The 22,747-nt window shown below is 39.9% G+C and overlaps 1 protein-coding gene across 1 annotated transcript in view; it reads left to right on the top strand.

Moving 5' to 3' along the window:
• PFDN4 (prefoldin subunit 4) overlaps positions 1–20,976 on the top strand; it is a 37,580-nt gene extending 16,604 nt beyond the window's left edge. The window contains exons 3-4 of the mRNA XM_053694774.1: positions 20,159–20,296; positions 20,739–20,976. Coding sequence (XP_053550749.1) covers positions 20,159–20,296; positions 20,739–20,870 — 270 coding nt within the window. The 3' untranslated portion in view covers positions 20,871–20,976. The remainder of the gene's footprint in view (positions 1–20,158; positions 20,297–20,738) is intronic.
• The last annotated feature ends 1,771 nt before the right edge of the window (positions 20,977–22,747 follow it).

Raw genomic sequence — 22,747 nt, forward strand, 5'->3', positions numbered from 1 at the left:
TATACAAATGAATTGTAAAAAGTGCACGTGTCTATCAATGACTACCATGCTAATGTTTACCATGTACACTGTAGAAACAAAATGGTGTTTTTTTGCTGTTGGGTATTTTTGCAAACTAAAATTATTTTCAAAACGTGCTTGGTGTGCCTGAAAGCCATTGTATTGTTTATGTGGGTACCTTTTGTAGAAGAAACACTGATGCTCACTTTTAATTTGTGTGTTTAAAAGACTAAAAACGACTTTAGCACAGGGACATAAAAATGGCTTAGCAGCAACAGGACTATTTAAGTGGCGCTCATATCCAACAATAATATTTCCAAAACTATCTGTGAAACAGTTTAAAAAAATGGGGGGGGCCTATCTGGGCAGCGGCCATGATGGGCTGCAACACTAAGATCTCTTGAAGTGGCGTTGATAATATACCAGTTATCAATTGATTGGTGCAGTATCCATTATTTTTGATAATGCTTCAGAAGTGTCTACAGATTTTGTCGGTGTGAAGATTGCTGTGTCTGTGCTTCTTGAATCCTGGACTGAAACATTGAGCTCTGTGGTTTAGAGTTGTATTGCTTTGAATGTTTTTTAATCATATTGGCTTACAAGGCCATTTCTGCTTTTATATTTACAGTATTTAGCTACTGCAATGTTATAGTCAATTTGTTTTAATTATATGCTCATACCCTGATTTAATACATTTTACGGTTTATTTTTAGATTTCTCTTGTGATATTTTGAACTGTGCAGTTATCGGTATGCTTGCTTTGTACCCTAATCAGTGTTGGCCATGCTGTTCTGTTTTAATTGCCTGACACCAATTCAATAACGCTTTACATCACTTGCAGGTCACCATTCTGTTAGTTTGCAATCATTCTGATCCTGATTTTCAAAAAGGCTGTGCAATGTTGGAGCTTATCTTTCTATTAGTAAGCAGGTTATAATATACAGTATGTGTTCTTTGCTCACTAGCTTATCAGCTACCAGAATGCAGGTTATATCTTTTTTTGTTTATTTTACTTGCCTCCATGGTCCAAAAGTGACCTTTTTGACCTGCCCCAAAACCTCCATTACCACCACCTTCATGTCAATACTAAGCCATTACTACTTAGTAGTGGAGCTAGAATGGCATTAAAGGGACATGAAACCCCACTTTTTTTTCTTTTTTTTCATGATTTAGTTAAGAATGCAGCATTCTAATTTACTTCTATTATCTAGTCAGCAGCTACTAAGCCTATTTTGATATGCTTTTCAAAGGATATAAAGAGAATGAAGCAAATTAGATAAGAGAAGTAAATAATGTTGTTTAAGCTTAGGAGCCGGCCAATTTTTGATTTAGCACCTGGGTTGTGCTTGCTGATTGTTGGCTAATCGCTATAAATAAAAATGTTAACACAGCTTGTGCCTGTTCAAATTAATAGAAAGTCAGAAGGATTATTGCGTAGCAATCTCTTTGGATATATCCTAATGTGATTCCTGGGATCGTTAAGTATGATCTTTAGAAATTGATTTGTGCTTTGGAATCTACTGTGTTTTCTCTGAACAGTATGTCCTCTCCAGAAGCCTGGAGTCCAATAAGCTAGAGTTTATAATGTGTTGAGATACACTGAGACGTTTATCAGAATTTTTTTTTTATTATTATGTTTGTTGTGAGAACTCATTCCACTACACATAATTGCATGCTGTCTAATTATCACATTTCATCATTACTAATAGATTTTGGGGATTTTACTTTTAATCTAATTTATATAGTACAAAGTGACAAATGTGTAATGTATAAAAACTGGAAGGATTTGAAAATCTTTTTTAAGCAAACTATATTTTATATAAAGTAATATTTGAATGGCATTTTAGTATTTTCATAACAATTTATAGTATACTTTCTGAAAACGGCAGGTTTTTCCACTTCTAATCCAACCTATGCGCACTGTGCATCTCTGCGACCTACCTTTAAAGGGACAGTAAAGATAAAATTAATCTTTCATGATTCAGGTAGAACATGCAATTTTTTTAACTACATTCCAATTTACTTCTATGATCAATTTTAGCTTTTTTCTATTGGTATCCTTTGTTGAAGAGTAAATCTAGGTAGGTTCATAGTAGCTCTGTAGTGTGCACTTGTCTATAGCAATTCAATGGCAGCAGTGACTGCAACTATGTATAACATTGCTATAAAGAATATTGCAAACACTGCTGCCAGATGACTATAGACATGCACACTCCTAAGCTCACCTAGGATTACTCTTTAAGAAAGGATACCAAGAGAACTAAGCAAAATTGATAATAGAATAATTTGGAAAGTTGTATAAAATTTCATGATCTATCCAATCCATTTGTTTAGTTTTGACTTTACTGTCCCTTTAAATTTGTGTGCGAGACACAATTTGCAGCATTTGTTTCTGTAGCAACCAACTTATGCGCAAATATCATTAATGCAAAGCACTCCATGTTTCTGTAGCAACCCTCCTTGTGAAATTTGTGGTTCTCTTGCCTGTTCATATTGATCAGATTATTTGTAATTAACTGTGCATATAACATTATTGCAATTATACATCTTAAACTTAATTTAAAACCTTAATGGTAAAAGATTGGAATACATAGTTTTTTTTACCCTGTGTACAATTTGATTTACAAAGCAAATATAAACAATAATACAAATTAAAAATGGTTAAGTTCAATAATTTCATCGGACAATACAAATATACAATGGGTAAAAAATGTTTTATTTGTTAAATGGGATTTCTAATGTAAAAATAAAATGCTCATACATATGTATCCTCTCTTTCTTCTTATTATTTTTTTTTTTTTTTTTTTTAAACTTTATTGTATCAAGTTAGAATGTACAATACACAGTAGCAATACAGTTTGATCATGGTACATAAGAACAAACAGTAGCGCCATTACAAAACAGGGTATAATCAGAAGTAATTACACTTTTTGTGGTGCTCAGAAAGTAAAGACTTTTCTTCAGTAAGCATGTCGTAACTCTTCCAGCCAATATTGGACAAACAACTTGATCTCTCTTAATATAAGTTATAACAATTCACACAACAAAAACCCAAAAAGAAAAAAGAAGAAAAAGAAAAGAGAACAGGTCCAGAATATGTCTGTCTTTCAGTGACTATGAATATCAATAAGAAGGTCTAGTTTGTTATGTGTGTGTACGTGCCTAAGTCCTAATTACATGTATTTGATACTGTATTTGGTTTCAAGGAGTAGAGGTATTCCTCCCAAAGTAGACGAATGGATACAAATTCTTCCATTTTATGTTGTTTTGTGTAGTGGTATTGTTCCATGTCTATGGCAGTGGAAACTCTATCTCGCCAGAATTGTATAGATGGCAAATTAGGTTGTTTCCAATAGTATGGGATGTATCTTTTAGCCGTATTAATCATTACAGTAAGGAGTTTAAGTCTCAATGAGCATGATGTCTGTGGCAGGTAGTTAAAAATAAAGGTCCATGGAGTGAATGGGGGAAGCGTTCCTATCACTAGTTTTATTTCCCCCCTAATGTCTGACCAATAAGATTGTGCGATCGGGCATGACTACCAAATATGGAGGAAGGTGCCTCTTTCTGTACATCCTCTCCAACAGTTAGTGCTGGAGCCTGGGAACAGTCTTCCCAGTTTGTCTGGGGTGTAGTGCCATCTACAGAGACGTTTCATGTTCATTTCTGTTATATTCATAGAGGAAGCAGACAAACTCATGTGTTTAAAAATTGTTTTCCATGTCTTAGGTGATTGTTGTTCACTTAATTCTCTCTCCCAGCTCACGGTGTAAGATGGGGGGTGAAGTGAGCGGTGTGTGATTAGTAGTTTATACAATGTGGATAGAATGCCTGTTGTCGGAAAAGGTAGGTAGCATAAGGATTCAAATGGAGTTAGGGGTCGGGTCAGATTATGTCTCTCTGCGTGAGTTGCGAAATAGTGTGCTAGTTGGTGGTATATGAGCCAGTTATTTATAGCCGGTCCCATTATGTCTAACATTTCTTCCTTGGACTTTAATTTACCGTTTTGTATGAGTAATGAGGTAGTACCTGGGTAAGGGTGGGATTATTACTGTGACGAGGGGAAGGTTGGTATGGAGTTTCGGGATTGCCTATGAAAGGTGTTAGTGGCGAATGAGTTGTAGAGATAGATTTGTATCCTCTTAAAATTTTTCCACATACATTAATCGTTTCTTTAACTAGAAATGGGAGTTCTGTATTCTTTTCACGTTTTGTTGTTGTGAGCCACCATCTTCCTCCCAATTGGCCTTCTTTTGCGATTTCCTGCTCTAAGCCCACCCACTCTTTGTGTTGTGCATGTCTACACCAATCCACTATCCTGGTAAGAAAGGTAGCGTAGCAATATAATAGCACATTGGGCACTCCAAGCCCTCCTTCTAGCTTGGGGCGATATAAAGTTTGTGTAGCAATCCGGGGACGCTTATGGCTCCAGATGTATACATTGATAAGCTTCTGTAGGGAGTAGATAGTGGAGTCAGGGATAGGGATGGGTAATGCCTGCATAACATATAAAATTTTAGGGAGTATCACCATTTTAATAGCGTTTATCCTTCCCAACCAAGAGATTGGTTTATTGGCCCAGGAGTGTAGTGTGGTGCTGACGTGGGATTTCAGAGAGTTGAAATTTAGAGGGACTAACTCTTGTAAGCGGGGGGAGATCAGGATCCCTAGATATTTGATTGCTATTGGTTGATATTTGAATTTATGTAAGTTTAATATACGTAGGTCCTCTTGGGGTGTCCCTAAGTTAATGAATTCTGATTTTGTATGGTTAATACGAAAGATGGACAGCATCCCATATTCTTGAAATAGAAGTATCAGTGGTGGGATGGAAGTGGGAATGTTCGTGAGTGTGAGGATAATGTCATCCGCGTATAAAGATGCCTTATATTCTTGTTGTCCTATGGAGATACCATTGATCGAGGGTGTGGTTCTAATATATACTGCAAGGATTTTCATTGCTAGGATAAACAGTGTTGGGGAAAGCGGGCAGCCTTGTCTAGTACCGTTATTTATATGGAAAGGGAGGGATAGGGAGTCATTTAATTTTATTTTGGCCGTGGGATTATTGTATAGTGCAAAGATCATATGGGTAAATTGGTTATCAAATCCAAATTTTTTTAAGGTCTGTGTTAGAAAAGGCCAACTGAGGCGATCAAACGCCTTTTCAGCGTCTAGTGATAAAATTATGGAGGGGATATGATTAGTTGTAACATATTCAATAATATTTAGTATTTTAATGGTGTTGTCTCTGGCTTCTCTGCGAGGGGTAAAACCTGCTTGGTTTGTATGTATAATGTCAGCGATAATTTTGTTCAAACGAGTGGCCAAGATTTTCGCATAAGGTTTAATATCCAGATTCAACAATGAGATGGGCCGAAAGTTAGAAGGTGTTGTTGCTGGCCTACCCGGTTTTGGAAGCACAACCACATGTGCCTCCAGCATGGAAGGAGGAAATTGCTCTCCATCTATTATAGAATTAAATAGCTTTGTTAAGTGTGGTATGATAGTGTTTCGAAACGTCTGGTAATACCTTGCGGAGAATCCATCGGGGCCTGGACTTTTCCCCGATTTTAACTCCTGTATCGCAAATGTGACTTCTTGTGGGGTAATAGGTGAGTTAAGATCCTTCAATTGTGTTTTATCAATGGATGGAAGCTGGCACCCTTGGAGAAATTTAGAGATATCTTGTGAAAGTTGGTCTAAGGGAATTTCAGAGTGTAGTGGGGAAACAGGAAGGCGCCAATAGGGTGATAACGCAAAAGACCCTGACAAGTAGGTTAGAAGGATAATGGTACTCACAAGCAGGGCGGCACTTGAACGTGCCTAACAAAGCAGGCCGGGACCTCGGCGTCGCCCGGAAGACTCACAACGGCAGCAACAAATCCTCGAGCCGGACCAAGTTCCGTGTGGCCAATCAGGATCGCTGGATACTCACACACCCTCCTCTTCGTATGCCGAAATCCAAACACTGGCAGAGGGATAAGAGGATAGTGATACACCGTGTGTGACGCTCCCGATAGCCGAGAGCTAAATAACAAAGTCCAAAAGCTGGAAAGAGGAAGGAGCAAACTCCAGCAAAGTAGATTAAAACAATTTTATTAAAATGTTTTAAAAACAATGCATAAAAGCAACGCGTTTCTCGGCTACACAGAGCCGTTTCATCAGGCTATTTCAGAGTGTATATTATATAGATTTGAATAGAAGGTGTGGAATTCTTTGAGAATGTCTGGGGTGGTTTTCTGAGAAGGTTTACCTGGAGTGCGTATTTCATATATGTATGACTTAAGTTTCTTTTTTCTAAGGGTTCTGGCCAGGTATTTGCCTGCTCTGTTTCCTTCAAAGTGGAATAAGCTGTTTGTTTTCCTTTTCAGTGTAAGGTACTCTATCTGTAGGAAATCGTCTAGTGCTTTCCGTATCACCTCAATTTCATCTAGAATAGAGGAATCTGTCGGGGATAGTTTATGTTGGAGGGACAAATGTGAAAGTTTGGAGGTAAGGTCTAAATATTGTTGCCTTTGTATCTTGTTGATCTGAGATTTTAATTTGATAAATTCGCCTCTGAGGAAGCATTTATGTGCCTCTCAGACTGCAAACTGATTGGGTGTAGAAGGGGAGTTAATGAGAAAATATTCCTCTATGGTTTTATCTATCTTCGTAACATTTCCTATATTATTTAGGAGAGTGTCATCCAGCATCCAGTGACCGTGGTTAGTGTTGCGTTCTGGCCAATTAATGTGTAATTGGACTGCAGAATGGTCTGACCATGGGGTAGGTGTGATTTCACATTTGGTGATATGGGATAGGCCTAGCTGGTTAGCGAAAATATAGTCAATTCGACTATATGACTTATTGGGATAAGAATAAAACGTGTAATCCCCGACTTCCGGGTGTAAGTATCGCCATGTATCATATAAATTGTGCAGTTTGAGATGTTTCCAGAAGTATATAAGGAATTTCGTATTGGGATTTGTGCAGGGGTTAGTGCTGTCCAGCTGTGGTTGGAGTGGAAATGAGGGATCAGATCATTATGATATAATTAGACAGTGTTACTTGACTTAGATTCTTACCCTCCTGTGAACAGGTGACTCTTAGGTATGTCCATAGAAACAACCAGTACATTTCAATGTTAGTAGCAAATTAAAAGTTTGTGTTGTCAGTCATCCTCAGAGTTGAGGCGACCGAGTGATTCCTGCGAAGTTTCCTCGCTGCGTCCTCCAGTTTGTTTGTGGTCAGAGATTTTTCGTGGCATCTTACGGCTAGATTTAGAGTTCGGCGGTAGCCGTCAAAACCAGCGTTAGAGGCTCCTAACGCTGGTTTTGGGCGCCCGCTGGTATTTGGAGTCAGTGATTAAAGGGTCTAACGCTCACTTTACAGCCGCGACTTTTCCATACCGCAGATCCCCCTACGCCATTTGCGTAGCCTATCTTTTCAATGGGATCTTCCTAACGCCGGTATTTAGAGTCGTTTCTGCAGTGAGCGTTAGAGCTCTAACGACAAGATTCCAGCCGCCTGAAAATAGCAGGAGTTAAGAGCTTTCTGGCTAACGCCGGTTTATAAAGCTCTTAACTACTGTACCCTAAAGTACACTAACACCCATAAACTACCTATGTACCCCTAAACCGAGGTCCCCCCACATCGCCGCCACTCGATTAAAAATTTTAACCCCTAATCTGCCGACCGCCACCTACGTTATACTTATGTACCCCTAATCTGCTGCCCCTAACACCGCCGACCCCTGTATTATATCTATTAACCCCTAACTTGCCCCCCACAACGTCGCCGCAAGCTACTTAAAATAATTAACCCCTAATCTTCCGACCGCAAATCGCCGCCACCTACGTTATCCCTATGTACCCCTAATCTGCTACCCCTAACATCGCCGACCCCTATGTTATATTTATTAACCCCTAATCTGCCCCCCACAACGTCGCCGACACCTACCTACACTTATTAACCCCTAATCTGCCGAGCGGACCTGAGCGCTACTATAATAAAGTTATTAACCCCTAATCCGCCTCACTAACCCTATCATAAATAGTATTAACCCCTAATCTGCCCTCCCTAACATCGCCGACACCTACCTTCAATTATTAACCCCTAATCTGCCGACCGGAGCTCACCGCTATTCTAATAAATGTATTAACCCCTAAAGCTAAGTCTAACCCTAACACTAACACCCCCCTAAGTTAAATATAATTTTTATCTAACGAAATAAATTAACTCTTATTAAATAAATGATTCCTATTTAAAGCTAAATACTTACCTGTAAAATAAATCCTAATATAGCTACAATATAAATTATAATTATATTATAGCTATTTTAGGATTAATATTTATTTTACAGGCAACTTTGTAATTATTTTAACCAGGTACAATAGCTATTAAATAGTTAAAACTATTTAATAGTTACCTAGTTAAAATAATAACAAATTTACCTGTAAAATAAATCCTAACCTAAGATATAATTAAACCTAACACTACCCTATCAATAAAATAATTAAATAAACTACCTACAATTAACCTAACACTACACTATCAATAAATTAATTAAACACAATTGCTACAAATAAATAAAATTAAATAAACTATCTAAAGTACAAAAAATAAAAAAGAACTAAGTTACAGAAAATAATAAAATATTTACAAACATAAGAAAAATATTACAACAATTTTAAACTAATTACACCTACTCTAAGCCCCCTAATAAAATAACAAAGCCCCCCAAAATAAAAAATTCCCTACCCTATTCTAAAATACAAATATTACAAGCTCTTTTACCTTACCAGCCCTGAACAGGGCCCTTTGCGGGGCATGCCCCAAGAATTTCAGCTCTTTTGCCTGTAAAAAAAAACATACAATACCCCCCCCCCCCCAACATTACAACCCACCACCCACATACCCCTAATCTAACCCAAACCCCCCTTAAATAAACCTAACACTACCCCCCTGATGATCTTCCTACCTTGTCTTCACCATGCCAGGTTCACCGATCCGTCCTGGCTCCAAGATCTTCATCCAACCCAAGCGGGGGCTAGACATCCACTGAAGAAGTCCAGAAGAGGGTCCAAAGTCTTCCTCCTATCCGGCAAGAAGAGGACATCCGGACCGGCAAACATCTTCTCCAAGCGGCATCTTCTATCTTCTTCCATCCGATGACGACCGGCTCCATCTTGAAGACCTCCAGCGCGGATCCATCCTCTTCTTCCGACGACTAGACGACGAATGACGGTTCCTTTAAGGGACGTCATCCAAGATGGCGTCCCTCGAATTCCGATTGGCTGATAGGATTCTATCAGCCAATCGGAATTAAGGTAGGAATTTTCTGATTGGCTGATGGAATCAGCCAATCAGAATCAAGTTCAATCCGATTGGCTGATCCAATCAGCCAATCAGATTGAGCTCGCATTCTATTGGCTGATCGGAACAGCCAATAGAATGCGAGCTCAATCTGATTGGCTGATTGGATCAGCCAATCGGATTGAACTTGATTCTGATTGGCTGATTCCATCAGCCAATCAGAAAATTCCTACCTTAATTCCGATTGGCTGATAGAATCCTATCAGCCAATCGGAATTCGAGGGACGCCATCTTGGATGACGTCCCTTAAAGGAACCGTCATTCGTCGTCTAGTCGTCGGAAGAAGAGGATGGATCCGCGCTGGAGGTCTTCAAGATGGAGCCGGTCGTCATCGGATGGAAGAAGATAGAAGATGCCGCTTGGAGAAGATGTTTGCCGGTCCGGATGTCCTCTTCTTGCCGGATAGGAGGAAGACTTTGGACCCTCTTCTGGACTTCTTCAGTGGATGTCTAGCCCCCGCTTGGGTTGGATGAAGATCTTGGAGCCAGGACGGATCGGTGAACCTGGCATGGTGAAGACAAGGTAGGAAGATCATCAGGGGGGTAGTGTTAGGTTTATTTAAGGGGGGTTTGGGTTAGATTAGGGGTATGTGGGTGGTGGGTTGTAATGTTGGGGGGGGGGGGTATTGTATGTTTTTTTTTACAGGCAAAAGAGCTGAAATTCTTGGGGCATGCCCCGCAAAGGGCCCTGTTCAGGGCTGGTAAGGTAAAAGAGCTTGTAATATTTGTATTTTAGAATAGGGTAGGGAATTTTTTATTTTGGGGGGCTTTGTTATTTTATTAGGGGGCTTAGAGTAGGTGTAATTAGTTTAAAATTGTTGTAATATTTTTCTTATGTTTGTAAATATTTTATTATTTTCTGTAACTTAGTTCTTTTTTATTTTTTGTACTTTAGATAGTTTATTTAATTTTATTTATTTGTAGCAATTGTGTTTAATTAATTTATTGATAGTGTAGTGTTAGGTTAATTGTAGGTAATTGTAGGTAGTTTATTTAATTATTTTATTGATAGGGTAGTGTTAGGTTTAATTATATCTTAGGTTAGGATTTATTTTACAGGTAAATTTGTTATTATTTTAACTAGGTAACTATTAAATAGTTCTTAACTATTTAATAGCTATTGTACCTGGTTAAAATAATTACAAAGTTGCCTGTAAAATAAATATTAATCCTAAAATAGCTATAATATAATTATAATTTATATTGTAGCTATATTAGGATTTATTTTACAGGTAAGTATTTAGCTTTAAATAGGAATCATTTATTTAATAAGAGTTAATTTATTTCGTTAGATAAAAATTATATTTAACTTAGGGGGGTGTTAGTGTTAGGGTTAGACTTAGCTTTAGGGGTTAATACATTTATTAGAATAGCGGTGAGCTCCGGTCGGCAGATTAGGGGTTAATAATTGAAGGTAGGTGTCGGCGATGTTAGGGAGGGCAGATTAGGGGTTAATACTATTTATGATAGGGTTAGTGAGGCGGATTAGGGGTTAATAACTTTATTATAGTAGCGCTCAGGTCCGCTCGGCAGATTAGGGGTTAATAAGTGTAGGCAGGTGTCGGCGACGTTGTGGGGGGCAGATTAGGGGTTAATAAATATAACATAGGGGTCGGCGATGTTAGGGCAGCAGATTAGGGGTACATAGGGATAACGTAGGTGGCGGCGGTTTACGGAGCGGCAGATTAGGGGTTAAAAGTGTAATGCAGGGGTCAGCGATAGCGGGGGCGGCAGATTAGGAGTTAATAAGTGTAAGGTTAGGGGTGTTTAGACTCGGGGTACATGTTAGGGTGTTAGGTGCAGACGTAGGAAGTGTTTCCCCATAGGAAACAATGGGGCTGCGTTAGGAGCTGAACGCTGCTTTTTTGCAGGTGTTAGGTTTTTTTTCAGCTCAAACAGCCCCATTGTTTCCTATGGGAGAATCGTGCACGAGCACGTTTTTGATGCCGGCCGCGTCCGTAAGCAACTCTGGTATCGAGAGTTGCATTTGCGGTAAAAATGCTCTACGCTCCTTTTTTGGAGCCTAACGCAGCATTTGTTTGAACTCTCGATACCAGAGTTAAATTTATGGTGCGGCCAGAAAAAAACCCGCGGAGCGTTAACAGCCCTTTTACCGCCGAACTCTAAATCTAGCCGATAGTCTGCCATCTCATGGAGTTAGATTTTGGTCTCTTGGGTAGTGCTGAAGTAGGAGGGAAAGCAGAGGATGTTGTTGAGGGTTGGTCTATACCCAGTTTTTTGCAGAAAGATGAGATGTCGTCAGGTGAGTGGCAGGTGTAGCGACGGTCATTCTGTATTACCATTAAATGGACTGGGAAGCCCCATCTGTACGGGATCTTTTTGTTGCAGAGTGTGGTTGTGAGAGGAAGGAATTCTTTTCTTGTCTGTAGAGTTCTTGTGGAGAGGTCTTGAAAAAACTGTACAACGTTGCCTCTTAATCTAACATGTTGTCGTTTGCGAGATTGATTTAATAACATTTCTTTTTCAAGGAAGTTTTTAAATCTAATGATGATGTCCCTGGGGGGAGCATTTTCTGGAGGTTTGGGTCTGAGGGCTCTGTGAGCTCTCACCCATAGTATGTCGTCTGGGTAAGCATATTCCTTTATGGAGGTAAAGAGAGATTGTAAATATTCATGAAAGTCTTTCGGTAGAATGGACTCAGGAATACCACAGAGCCTTAGGTTTTTTTCTCCTGCTCCTGTTCTCTAGATCATCGATCTTATCCATTAAAGCGGTAATTGTGTCTTGGTGCGTTGATGTTTTTTCCTCTATTCTTTGAATGTCTTCCCACACTTCCTCTGTTTCTGCTTCTATCATATCCACTCTGGAACCTAAGTTGTGTAATTCTTGTTTTATCTCCATTAATTCTTCGTGGAGGCAGGTTCTAAATATAGTGGATATTTCTTGTTTTGTCGCAAATTGGGATAGTAGCGAGGAGGGAATATTTTCTGGGATGTTGAGTGAGGGTGAGGGTTCGGCTATGTGGCCGTCTGGGTTAGCGAAGAGGTATGTTTATTTTGAAAAAAAGACAACATGGTATGGGATTTAGTTGTGCCTTGTTTTAAGGCTTTTTCTGATTTTGTATTTCTTCTAGCCGCCATCATTGTAAGGTTAATTTCGGTATGGCTTCAGTATAAATAACCTAAAGTTGCTTATGAAGCAAATAAGGATCAATTTATAGTCCAGACCTCTCTTTACCAGCAGCTTGCTATGTGCACAATGTTGAGCCGCCTTATATGTTTTACAGGGTATACCTCAATAAGACTAGATATGATGTACACTTCTTGTGTTATTCTGTCTTGTTATATTATATTACTGTCCCTTCGTGTTAAGAGGGACAAGGGGTTATGAGGTGGGTGATGGAATTTCCACCCCTGCGTGTAACTTTTTCTTCTTCTCCCTTCACTGGCTATTAGCTGTCTATTAGGGTAGCTAGGGAGTGATTTATGTTAGGATAAACTGTGGTATATCTAGTGAGTGAAGGATGCCTCACCCAACTCTGCAGTTTACAGTGTTTCTATCTGTGCCCATATCTTATTTTAACACTGTCCGTGGGCGGGTTGGGAAACTTCTATAATGCAAAGCAGGCCGCAATTATGGCGTTCGCCTTGGCGCCCTTTTCCTTCTATTTTTTTGCCCTGTGCGTTATTCTCAAGTGAAGCAGCCGTCACCACTTCGGCCCTTGGAGGTGTACGTGTGGGTTGTGAAGGACCGTTAGGTCGGGTTCAGAGCAGGTAAATACCTTTTGCGGTGTAGACTGTGTCTGAGTCCGGGTGGCGATAGTGAAGGGCCCCCTGGACACAAGTCGCCTCAGTTCCTTGTTGCGCTTGGTCGCTTGTCCGCTGCAGTTAGGTTGTGCCTTGCAGAGAGGAGACCGGAATGTTTGCATAGAAGTGCCGTATCAAGCACGGCTGTGTTGCGGTCGGTCCGCTGTCTCACAGGCAGGTTGGTGATAGACTGTGAGGCCTCCCGTCCCTCAAGAGGCCACGCTGTTGCTTGCGGTCACTGTATGGAGGTAATCTTCAATCTACAGCCTCTGCAGACGTTAGGGTTGCCCCAGGTCACTTCTGGTCAGTGTTTAGTTAGATTTAACTACTCCAGGATAGCTTTAATAGAGTCCCTTCTTGCAGAGCACCGGAGTTACACAGCCATCTTAGCTGTAGCCAGGCTCCGCCCCCCATCCTCTCTTTATTATTAAGGTCATTGATATAGGGCTTGACAAATTTTTATTTGTGTGTATGTGTTTAGGTGTTGCTTGTGGTGACCTGTGGGATGAAGTGGGGGACACCCATGCGTGTCTTGGGGGCTCTGTACCAGGATGCCAGGGAATAGTTTTTAGGCGCCAGTGGCTCTCTGGAGCCTGGGTTTGTCAAGTCTTACATTGACAAATAATAATAGATGCATTATTTAAATGCTGTGTTCTTTTCTTCTGTTAAGTGTGATCAGTCCACGGGTCATCATTACTTCTGGGATATTACTCCTCCCCAACAGGAAGTGCAAGAGGATTTACCCAGCAGAGCTGCATATAGCTCCTCCCCTCTACGTCACTCCCAGTCATTCTCTTGCACCCAACAACTAGATAGGATGTGTGAGAGGACTATGGTGATTATACTTAGTTTTATATCTTCAATCAAAAGTTTGTTATTTTAAAATAGCACCGGAGTGTGTTATTATCTCTCTGGCAGAGTTTGAAGAAGAATCTACCAGAGTTTTTGCTATGATTTTAGCCGGAGTAGTTAAGATCATATTGCTGTTTCTCGGCCATCTGAGGAGAGGTAAACTTCAGATCAGGGGACAGCGGGCAGATGAATCTGCATAGAGGTATGTAGCAGCTTTTATTTTCTGACAATGGAATTGATGAGAAAATCCTGCCATACCGATATAATGTCATGTATGTATACTTTACACTTCAGTATTCTGGGGAATGGTACTTCACTAGAATTACACTGTAAGAAATACATAAAGCTGTTTTATAACTAGAAATTATGTTTAACGTTTTTGCTGGAATGTAAAATCGTTTTCATTTGCTGAGGTACTGAGTGAATAAATGTTTGGGCACTATTTTTCCACTTGGCAGTTGCTTAATCTTTTTTCTGACAGTTTCTGTTCTCTCTCACTACTGTGTGTGAGGGGGAGGGGCCGTTTTTTGGCGCTTTTGCTACGCATCAGATATTTCAGTCAGCAACTCATTGTATTTCCTGCATGATCCGGTTCATCTCTACAGAGCTCAGGGGTCTTCAAAACTTATTTTGAGGGAGGTAATTTCTCTCAGCAGAGCTGTGAGAATTATAGTTGACTGAGATAAAAAACGTTTATTCTGTAATTTGTTTCCTGCTTTCAGAATTTATTATCTTTGCTAATGGGATTAAACCTTTGCTAAAGTTGTGTTGTTTACAAGGATTGAGGCTATAACTGTTTCAATTTATTAATTTTCAACTGTCATAGATCTTCTGTGCTTCTTAAAGGCACAGTACGTTTTTTATATTATTCTAATTGAATTGTATTTCCAAGTTGCAAGTTTATTTGCTAGTGTGTTAAACATGTCTGATTCAGAGGATGATACCTGTGTCATTTGTTGCAATGCCAAAGTGGAGCCCAATAGAAATTTATGTACTAACTGTATTGATGCTACTTTAAATAAAAGTCAATCTGTACAAATTGAACAAATTTCACCAAACAACGAGGGGAGAGTTATGCCGACTAACTCGCCTCACGTGTCAGTACCTGCATCTCCCGCTCAGAGGGAGGTGCGTGATATTGTAGCGCCGAGTACATCTGGGCGGCCATTACAAATCACATTACAGGATATGGCTACTGTTATGACTGAGGTTTTGGCTAAATTACCAGAACTAAGAGGTAAGCGTGATCACTCTGGGGTGAGAACAGAGTGCGCTGATAATATTAGGGCCATGTCAGACACTGCGTCACAGGTGGCAGAACATGAGGACGGAGAACTTCATTCTGTGGGTGACGGTTCTGATCCAAACAGACTGGATTCAGATATTTCAAATTTTAAATTTAAACTGGAAAACCTCCGTGTATTACTAGGGGAGGTGTTAGCGGCTCTGAATGATTGTAACACAGTTGCAATACCAGAGAAAATGTGTAGGTTGGATAAATATTTTGCGGTACCGACGAGTACTGAGGTTTTTCCTATACCTAAGAGACTTACTGAAATTGTTACTAAGGAGTGGGATAGACCCGGTGTGCCGTTCTCACCCCCTCCGATATTTAGAAAAATGTTTCCAATAGACGCCACCACAAGGGACTTATGGCAAACGGTCCCTAAGGTGGAGGGAGCAGTTTCTACTTTAGCTAAGCGTACCACTATCCCGGTGGAGGATAGCTGTGCTTTTTCAGATCCAATGGATAAAAAGTTAGAGGGTTACCTTAAGAAAATGTTTGTTCAACAAGGTTTTATATTGCAACCCCTTGCATGCATTGCGCCGATCACGGCTGCAGCGGCATTCTGGATTGAGTCTCTGGAAGAGAACATTGGTTCAGCTACTCTGGACGACATTACGGACAGGCTTAGAGTCCTTAAACTAGCTAATTCATTCATTTCGGAGGCCGTAGTACATCTTACTAAACTTACGGCGAAGAATTCAGGATTCGCCATTCAGGCACGCAGGGCGCTCTGGCTAAAATCCTGGTCAGCTGATGTTACTTCTAAGTCTAAATTGCTTAATATACCTTTCAAAGGGCAGACCTTATTCGGGCCTGGGTTGAAAGAGATTATCACTGACATTACAGGAGGTAAAGGCCATGCCCTGCCTCAGGACAAAGCCAAAGCTAAGGCTAGACAGTCTAATTTTCGTTCCTTTCGTAATTTCAAACCAAAACAGGAAAGGAGCTGTTGCTCGCTACAGGCAAGGCTGGAAACCTAACCAGTCCTGGAACAAGGGCAAGCAGACCAGGAAACCTGCTGCTGCCCCTAAAACAGCATGAATTGAGGGCCCCCGATCCGGGATCGGATCTAGTGGGGGGCAGACTTTCTCTCTTCGCCCAGGCTTGGGCAAGAGATGTTCAGGATCCCTGGGCGCTAGAGATAATATCTCAGGGATACCTTCTGGACTTCAAATACTCTCCTCCAAGAGAGAGATTTCATCTGTCAAGGTTGTCAACAATCCAGACAAAGAAAGAGGCGTTTCTACGCTGCGTACAAGAGCTCTTGTTAATGGGAGTAATCCATCCAGTTCCACGATCGGAACAGGGACAGGGGTTTTACTCAAATCTGTTTGTGGTTCCCAAAAAAGAGGGAACTTTCAGACCAATCCTGGACTTAAAGATCCTAAACAAATTCCTAAGAGTTCCATCGTTCAAGATGGAGACTATTCGGTCAATTTTACCTATGATCCAAGAGGGTCAGTACATGACCACTGTAGATTTAAAAGATGCTTACCTTCACATACCGATTCACAAAGATCATTACCGGTACCTAAGGTTTGCCTTCCTAGACAGGCATTACCAGTTTGTGGCTCTTCCATTCGGATTGGCTACAGCTCCAAGAATCTTCACAAAGGTTCTGGGTGCTCTTCTGGCGGTACTAAGACCGCGGGGAATCTCGGTAGCTCCATACCTAGACGACATTCTGATACAAGCTTCAAGCTTTCAAACTGCCAAGTCTCATACAGAGTTAGTACTGGCATTTCTAAGGTCACATGGATGGAAGGTGAACGAAAAGAAAAGTTCACTCGTTCCACTCACAAGAGTTACCTTCCTGGGGACTCTGATAGATTCTGTAGAAATGAAGATTTACCTGACAGAGGACAGGCTAACAAGACTTCAAAGTGCTTGCCGCACCCTTCATTCCATTCAACACCCGTCAGTGGCTCAATGCATGGAGGTAATCGGCTTAATGGTAGAGGCAATGGACATAGTACCCTTTGCACGCTTACACCTCAGACCATTGCAACTGTGCATGCTAAATCAGTGGAATGGGGATTACTCAGACTTATCCCCTTCTCTGAATCTGGATCAAGAGACCAGAAATTCTCTTCTATGGTGGCTTTCTCGGCCACATCTGTCCAGGGGGATGCCATTCAGCAGACCAGACTGGACAATTGTAACAACAGACGCCAGCCTTCTAGGTTGGGGTGCCGTCTGGAATTCTCTGAAGGCTCAGGGACAATGGAGTCAGGAGGAGAGTCTCCTGCCAATAAACATTCTGGAATTGAGAGCAGTTCTCAATGCCCTCCTGGCTTGGCCCCAGTTGACAACTCGGGGGTTCATCAGGTTTCAGTCGGACAACATCACGACTGTAGCTTACATCAACCATCAGGGAGGGACAAGAAGCTCCCTAGCTATGATGGAAGTATCAAAGATAATTCGCTGGGCAGAGTCTCACTCTTGCCACCTGTCAGCAATCCACATCCCGGGAGTGGAGAACTGGGAAGCGGATTTCTTAAGTCGTCAGACTTTTCATCCGGGGGAGTGGGAACTCCATCCGGAGGTCTTTGCCCAAATACTTCGACGTTGGGGCAAACCAGAGATAGATCTCATGGCGTCTCGACAGAACGCCAAGCTTCCTCGTTACGGGTCCAGATCCAGGGATCCAGGAGCAGTCCTGATAGATGCCCTGACAGCACCTTGGGACTTCAGGATGGCTTACGTGTTTCCACCCTTCCCGATGCTTCCTCGATTGATTGCCAGAATCAAACAAGAGAGAGCATCAGTGATTCTAATAGCACCTGCGTGGCCACGCAGGACTTGGTATGCAGACCTGGTGGACATGTCATCCTGTCCACCTTGGTCTCTACCTCTGAAACAGGACCTTCTGATACAGGGTCCCTTCAAACATCAAAATCTAACTTCTCTGAAGCTGACTGCTTGGAAATTGAACGCTTGATTTTATCAAGACGTGGGTTTTCTGAGTCAGTTATTGATACCTTAATACAGGCTAGGAAGCCTGTTACCAGAAAGATTTACCATAAGATATGGCGTAAATACCTATATTGGTGTGAATCCAAAGGTTACTCTTGGAGTAAGGTTAGGATTCCTAGGATATTGTCTTTTCTACAAGAAGGTTTAGAAAAGGGTTTATCTGCTAGTTCATTAAAGGGACAGATCTCAGCTCTGTCCATTCTGTTACACAAACGTCTGTCAGAAGTTCCTGACGTCCAGGCTTTTTGTCAGGCTTTGGCCAGGATTAAGCCTGTGTTTAAAACTGTTGCTCCACCATGGAGTTTAAACCTGGTTCTTAATGTTTTACAGGGCGTTCCGTTTGAACCCCTTCATTCCATTGATATAAAGTTGTTATCTTGGAAAGTTCTATTTTTAATGGCTATTTCCTCGGCTCGAAGAGTCTCTGAATTATCAGCCTTACATTGTGATTCTCCTTATTTGATTTTTCATTCGGATAAGGTAGTTCTGCGTACTAAACCTGGGTTCTTACCTAAGGTAGTGACTAACAGGAATATCAATCAAGAGATTGTTGTTCCTTCTTTGTGCCCAAATCCTTCTTCGAAGAAGGAACGTCTACTGCACAACCTGGATGTAGTCCGTGCTCTAAAATTTTACTTACAGGCAACTAAGGAATTTCGACAAACGTCTTCTCTGTTTGTCGTTTACTCTGGGCAGAGGAGAGGTCAAAAAGCTTCTGCTACCTCTTTCTTTTTGGCTTCGTAGCATAATTCGTTTAGCTTATGAGACTGCTGGACAGCAGCCTCCTGAAAGAATTACAGCTCATTCTACTAGAGCTGTGGCTTCCACTTGGGCCTTCAAGAATGAGGCCTCTGTTGAGCAGATTTGCAAGGCTGCAACTTGGTCTTCGCTTCATACTTTTTCCAAATTTTACAAATTTGACACTTTTGCTTCATCGGAGGCTATTTTTGGGAGAAAGGTTCTTCAGGCAGTGGTTCCTTCTGTATAAAGAGCCTGCCTATCCCTCCCGTCATCCGTGTACTTTTGCTTTGGTATTGGTATCCCAGAAGTAATGATGACCCGTGGACTGATCACACTTAACAGAAGAAAACATAATTTATGCTTACCTGATAAATTCCTTTCTTCTGTAGTGTGATCAGTCCACGGCCCGCCCTGTTTTTAAGGCAGGTAAATATTTTTTAATTTATACTCCAGTCACCACTTCACCCTTGGCTTTTCCTTTCTCGTTGGTCCTTGGTCGAATGACTGGGAGTGACGTAGAGGGGAGGAGCTATATGCAGCTCTGCTGGGTGAATCCTCTTGCACTTCCTGTTGGGGAGGAGTAATATCCCAGAAGTAATGATGACCCGTGGACTGATCACACTACAGAAGAAAGGAATTTATCAGGTAAGCATAAATTATGTTTTTATTTAATTCATGTGACATTATACACTAATTTTTTTTCTTTGCATAAATGTTTTGTAGATCTATTTATATAGCCCATAGTTTTTTTTTGTTTTTTTTTTTAAATGTATAGTTTTGCTTATTTTTAAATGGCATTGCTCTGATTTTCAGACTCCTAACCAAGCCCCAAAGTTTTATGAGAATACCGTCAGCTACCTACTTCAGTTTGCTCCTGTTTGTGTAACGGGTCTTTTCATATGCAAAAGAAGGGGGAGGGGGGGAGGGTCTTATTTCCCACTTGCAGTGGGCTTTCCAGCTACCTTTTCAACAGAGCTAAACTGAGAGCGCCTAAGTAAGTTTTTAAACAGTTTTATACTGGATTTTTATATCAGTATCTGTGCATCTTATTCTTTATAGTAGTGTCTATTACATGCAGTTATATGGAAATAAGTGTATACTGTCCCTTTAAATACGTAGTCTTTAAAAAAACTAAATGCCTTTCTTAAAGTGATGTTTGTTTTTTTAATTAATAGAAGCAACTTCAGAACCTAGAGGATGCTTGTGATGACCTGATGATGTTGGATGATTCATTGCCGATACCGTATCAGATTGGTGACGTCTTCATCAGTCATTCACAAGAAGAAACACAGGAGATGTTGGAGGCTGCTAAGGTTTGTATCAGATTATTCCCTGAAATTTAAAAATTATTTAGCATGAAAATATTATAACCAAATAGCATTTTTTATTTTTACCTTTTTAGGATGCCGTTTGAGTATACCAAAATATATATATTTTTTAATTTTTATTATTTTTGTATTATTTTCATTGATGTGAGTTTTCTCGAGTATAATGTGTTCTGCGCAATTTTCTATGCACATCTCCTCAAAGCTACTGAACAGTAGTGTAAAAAAATGCTATTAAAAAAGTGAAAATTGTTTTGACACACGTCATTGATTTATATCAAAGCAATAACATCAACGTGTTACTTTGTTTTTTTTTCGTTAATACTAAATCATTCTTTTTATTAAACATCAGTAGTTGTCATCTTGGTTTCTATTTTTAAATCACTCTGAAGCTGTGTTTGAAATCTTGTTTTGATTCCCTCCTATCCAGAAAGGGTTAGAAGAAGAAATGGCATCACTGCAATCCCGTGTGGAATCCATCCAGCAAGTGCTCTCTGATCTTAAAGTTCAGCTTTATGCCAAGTTTGGGAACAATATAAACCTTGAAGCAGATGACAGTTAAATAATTTAATTTTCTTGTTTGTTTTTTGTTTGTTTTTTTTCCCCTTGAATCCTTTTTATTTTATTATTTGCAAAAATAAACAATAAGCTTAAATTCTTCACCACTATGATTTTGTGACCACATGTTTTGTGACTAATATGTACCACACAGAGGCCTCTTCACTTAACGGGACACTCAAGCCAAAATTAAACTTCAAGATTCAGCATACAATTTTAAACAAATTTCCAATTTTCTTCAATTAACAAAATGTGCACAGTCTTTTTATATTTACACTTTTTGAGTCACCAACTCCTACTGAGCATGTGCAAGAATTCACAGCATATACGTATATGCATTTGTGATTGGCTGAGGACTGTCACATGATACAGGGGGAGTGGAAATAGACATTACTTTGCAATTTATTTAACAAAAATCTACTACTCATTTGAAGTTCAGACTAACTAAGTGCTATTGCATTGTCCTCTTATCATGCATTTATTGATTATGCAAATCTACTGTATTGACTGGTCCATACTGGATGATCATACAAATAAACTGCATGGTTGGTAAATGTGAGTTATAAAATGAGATAAAATCTCAGTGGTCTTTTAACAAAATAATCGGATGTTTTGCACCAAAAGCTTATATTTGCTTCTACCACAGAGATGGACACCGGTTAAAATTGGCTTACTGACAATTTAGCAAGGAAAAAAATGTATTATGTATTCAGACACACATACAATAATGCACACATATAGTAATATATAACAGTCCATGTATCCATATTCTTGGCAAGGTTAACTATATAACCCCTTACAAACTATAATTAAAGGGACATGAAATCCCCCCCCCCCCCTATGATTCAGAAAGTGCATACAATTTAAAAAAAATAGTTTGCAATTTACATGTTATCAAATTTACTTTGTTCTTTTGGAATTCTTTTTATGAAAAAGCAGGCAGATAGGGATAGGAGTGTGCTCCTGTCTGACAATAGTTTTGCAATAATACATTTAAAGGGACATTAAACACTAAATACATGCTAGATAGAATGATGCATTCAAAGAAAGATTAGTCCATGAGTAAGATGTAGATGTATTTTTTAAAGTTTCATTAGTTGTTTAACTTGTGTTACCTTCTCTGCTGTGGCCAATTAGGGACCGTTATAAATAGGTCACTAGAGTGTGCAGCCAATGGTTGTGCTGGATTTAACAGTGTTCTGCACTTCCATTTCTATCGGGAACTGAAAAGCTCACAATTTCAGAATGGAATTACAGGCAAAGAGGACAAAATAATAAAATTTTTTATCATTTTATATTACCATCTCAAAGTGTTTAATGTCCCTTTAACAATGTTATACATTTGCTTGAGCACAAACAATGTTATACATTTGCATGAGCACAAACAATGCTATACATTTGCTTGAGCACAAAGAATACTATGAAATGAAGTCAATTTGAAATAATAAAATGTATGCTTACCCGATGAATTTCTTTCCGGACATGGAGAGTCCACAACGTCATTCCATTGAGTACCCCAAATAGTTAAAGAATAGAACATTTTTGGTTTTGTGCACACTGACGTTTTCTCTGACAAATTGTATAATGTTAGGAACCAACATTGCCAGATCACAATTTCATACTCGAGGTGTATTAATGGCAAAGGCATTTTATGATTGTGATTAATTGAAAAACACTGACAATATCAGCCAACAAATTGTTATCTGTTATAAATAAGTGCAGGCTTGTGATTAACCCCTTATACTTCTGACTAGATCAGTGTTTCCCAACTGCGGTCCTCAAGTACCCCCAACAGTCCTGGTTTTCATTATAGCTGAACTAGAGCACAGGTGAAATAATTTGGATTATCCTAAATTATGAAGGTATAATCTAGATTTTATT

Source organism: Bombina bombina, chromosome 1, assembly GCF_027579735.1.
Source record: "Bombina bombina isolate aBomBom1 chromosome 1, aBomBom1.pri, whole genome shotgun sequence".
Classification (NCBI taxonomy): domain Eukaryota; kingdom Metazoa; phylum Chordata; class Amphibia; order Anura; family Bombinatoridae; genus Bombina; species Bombina bombina.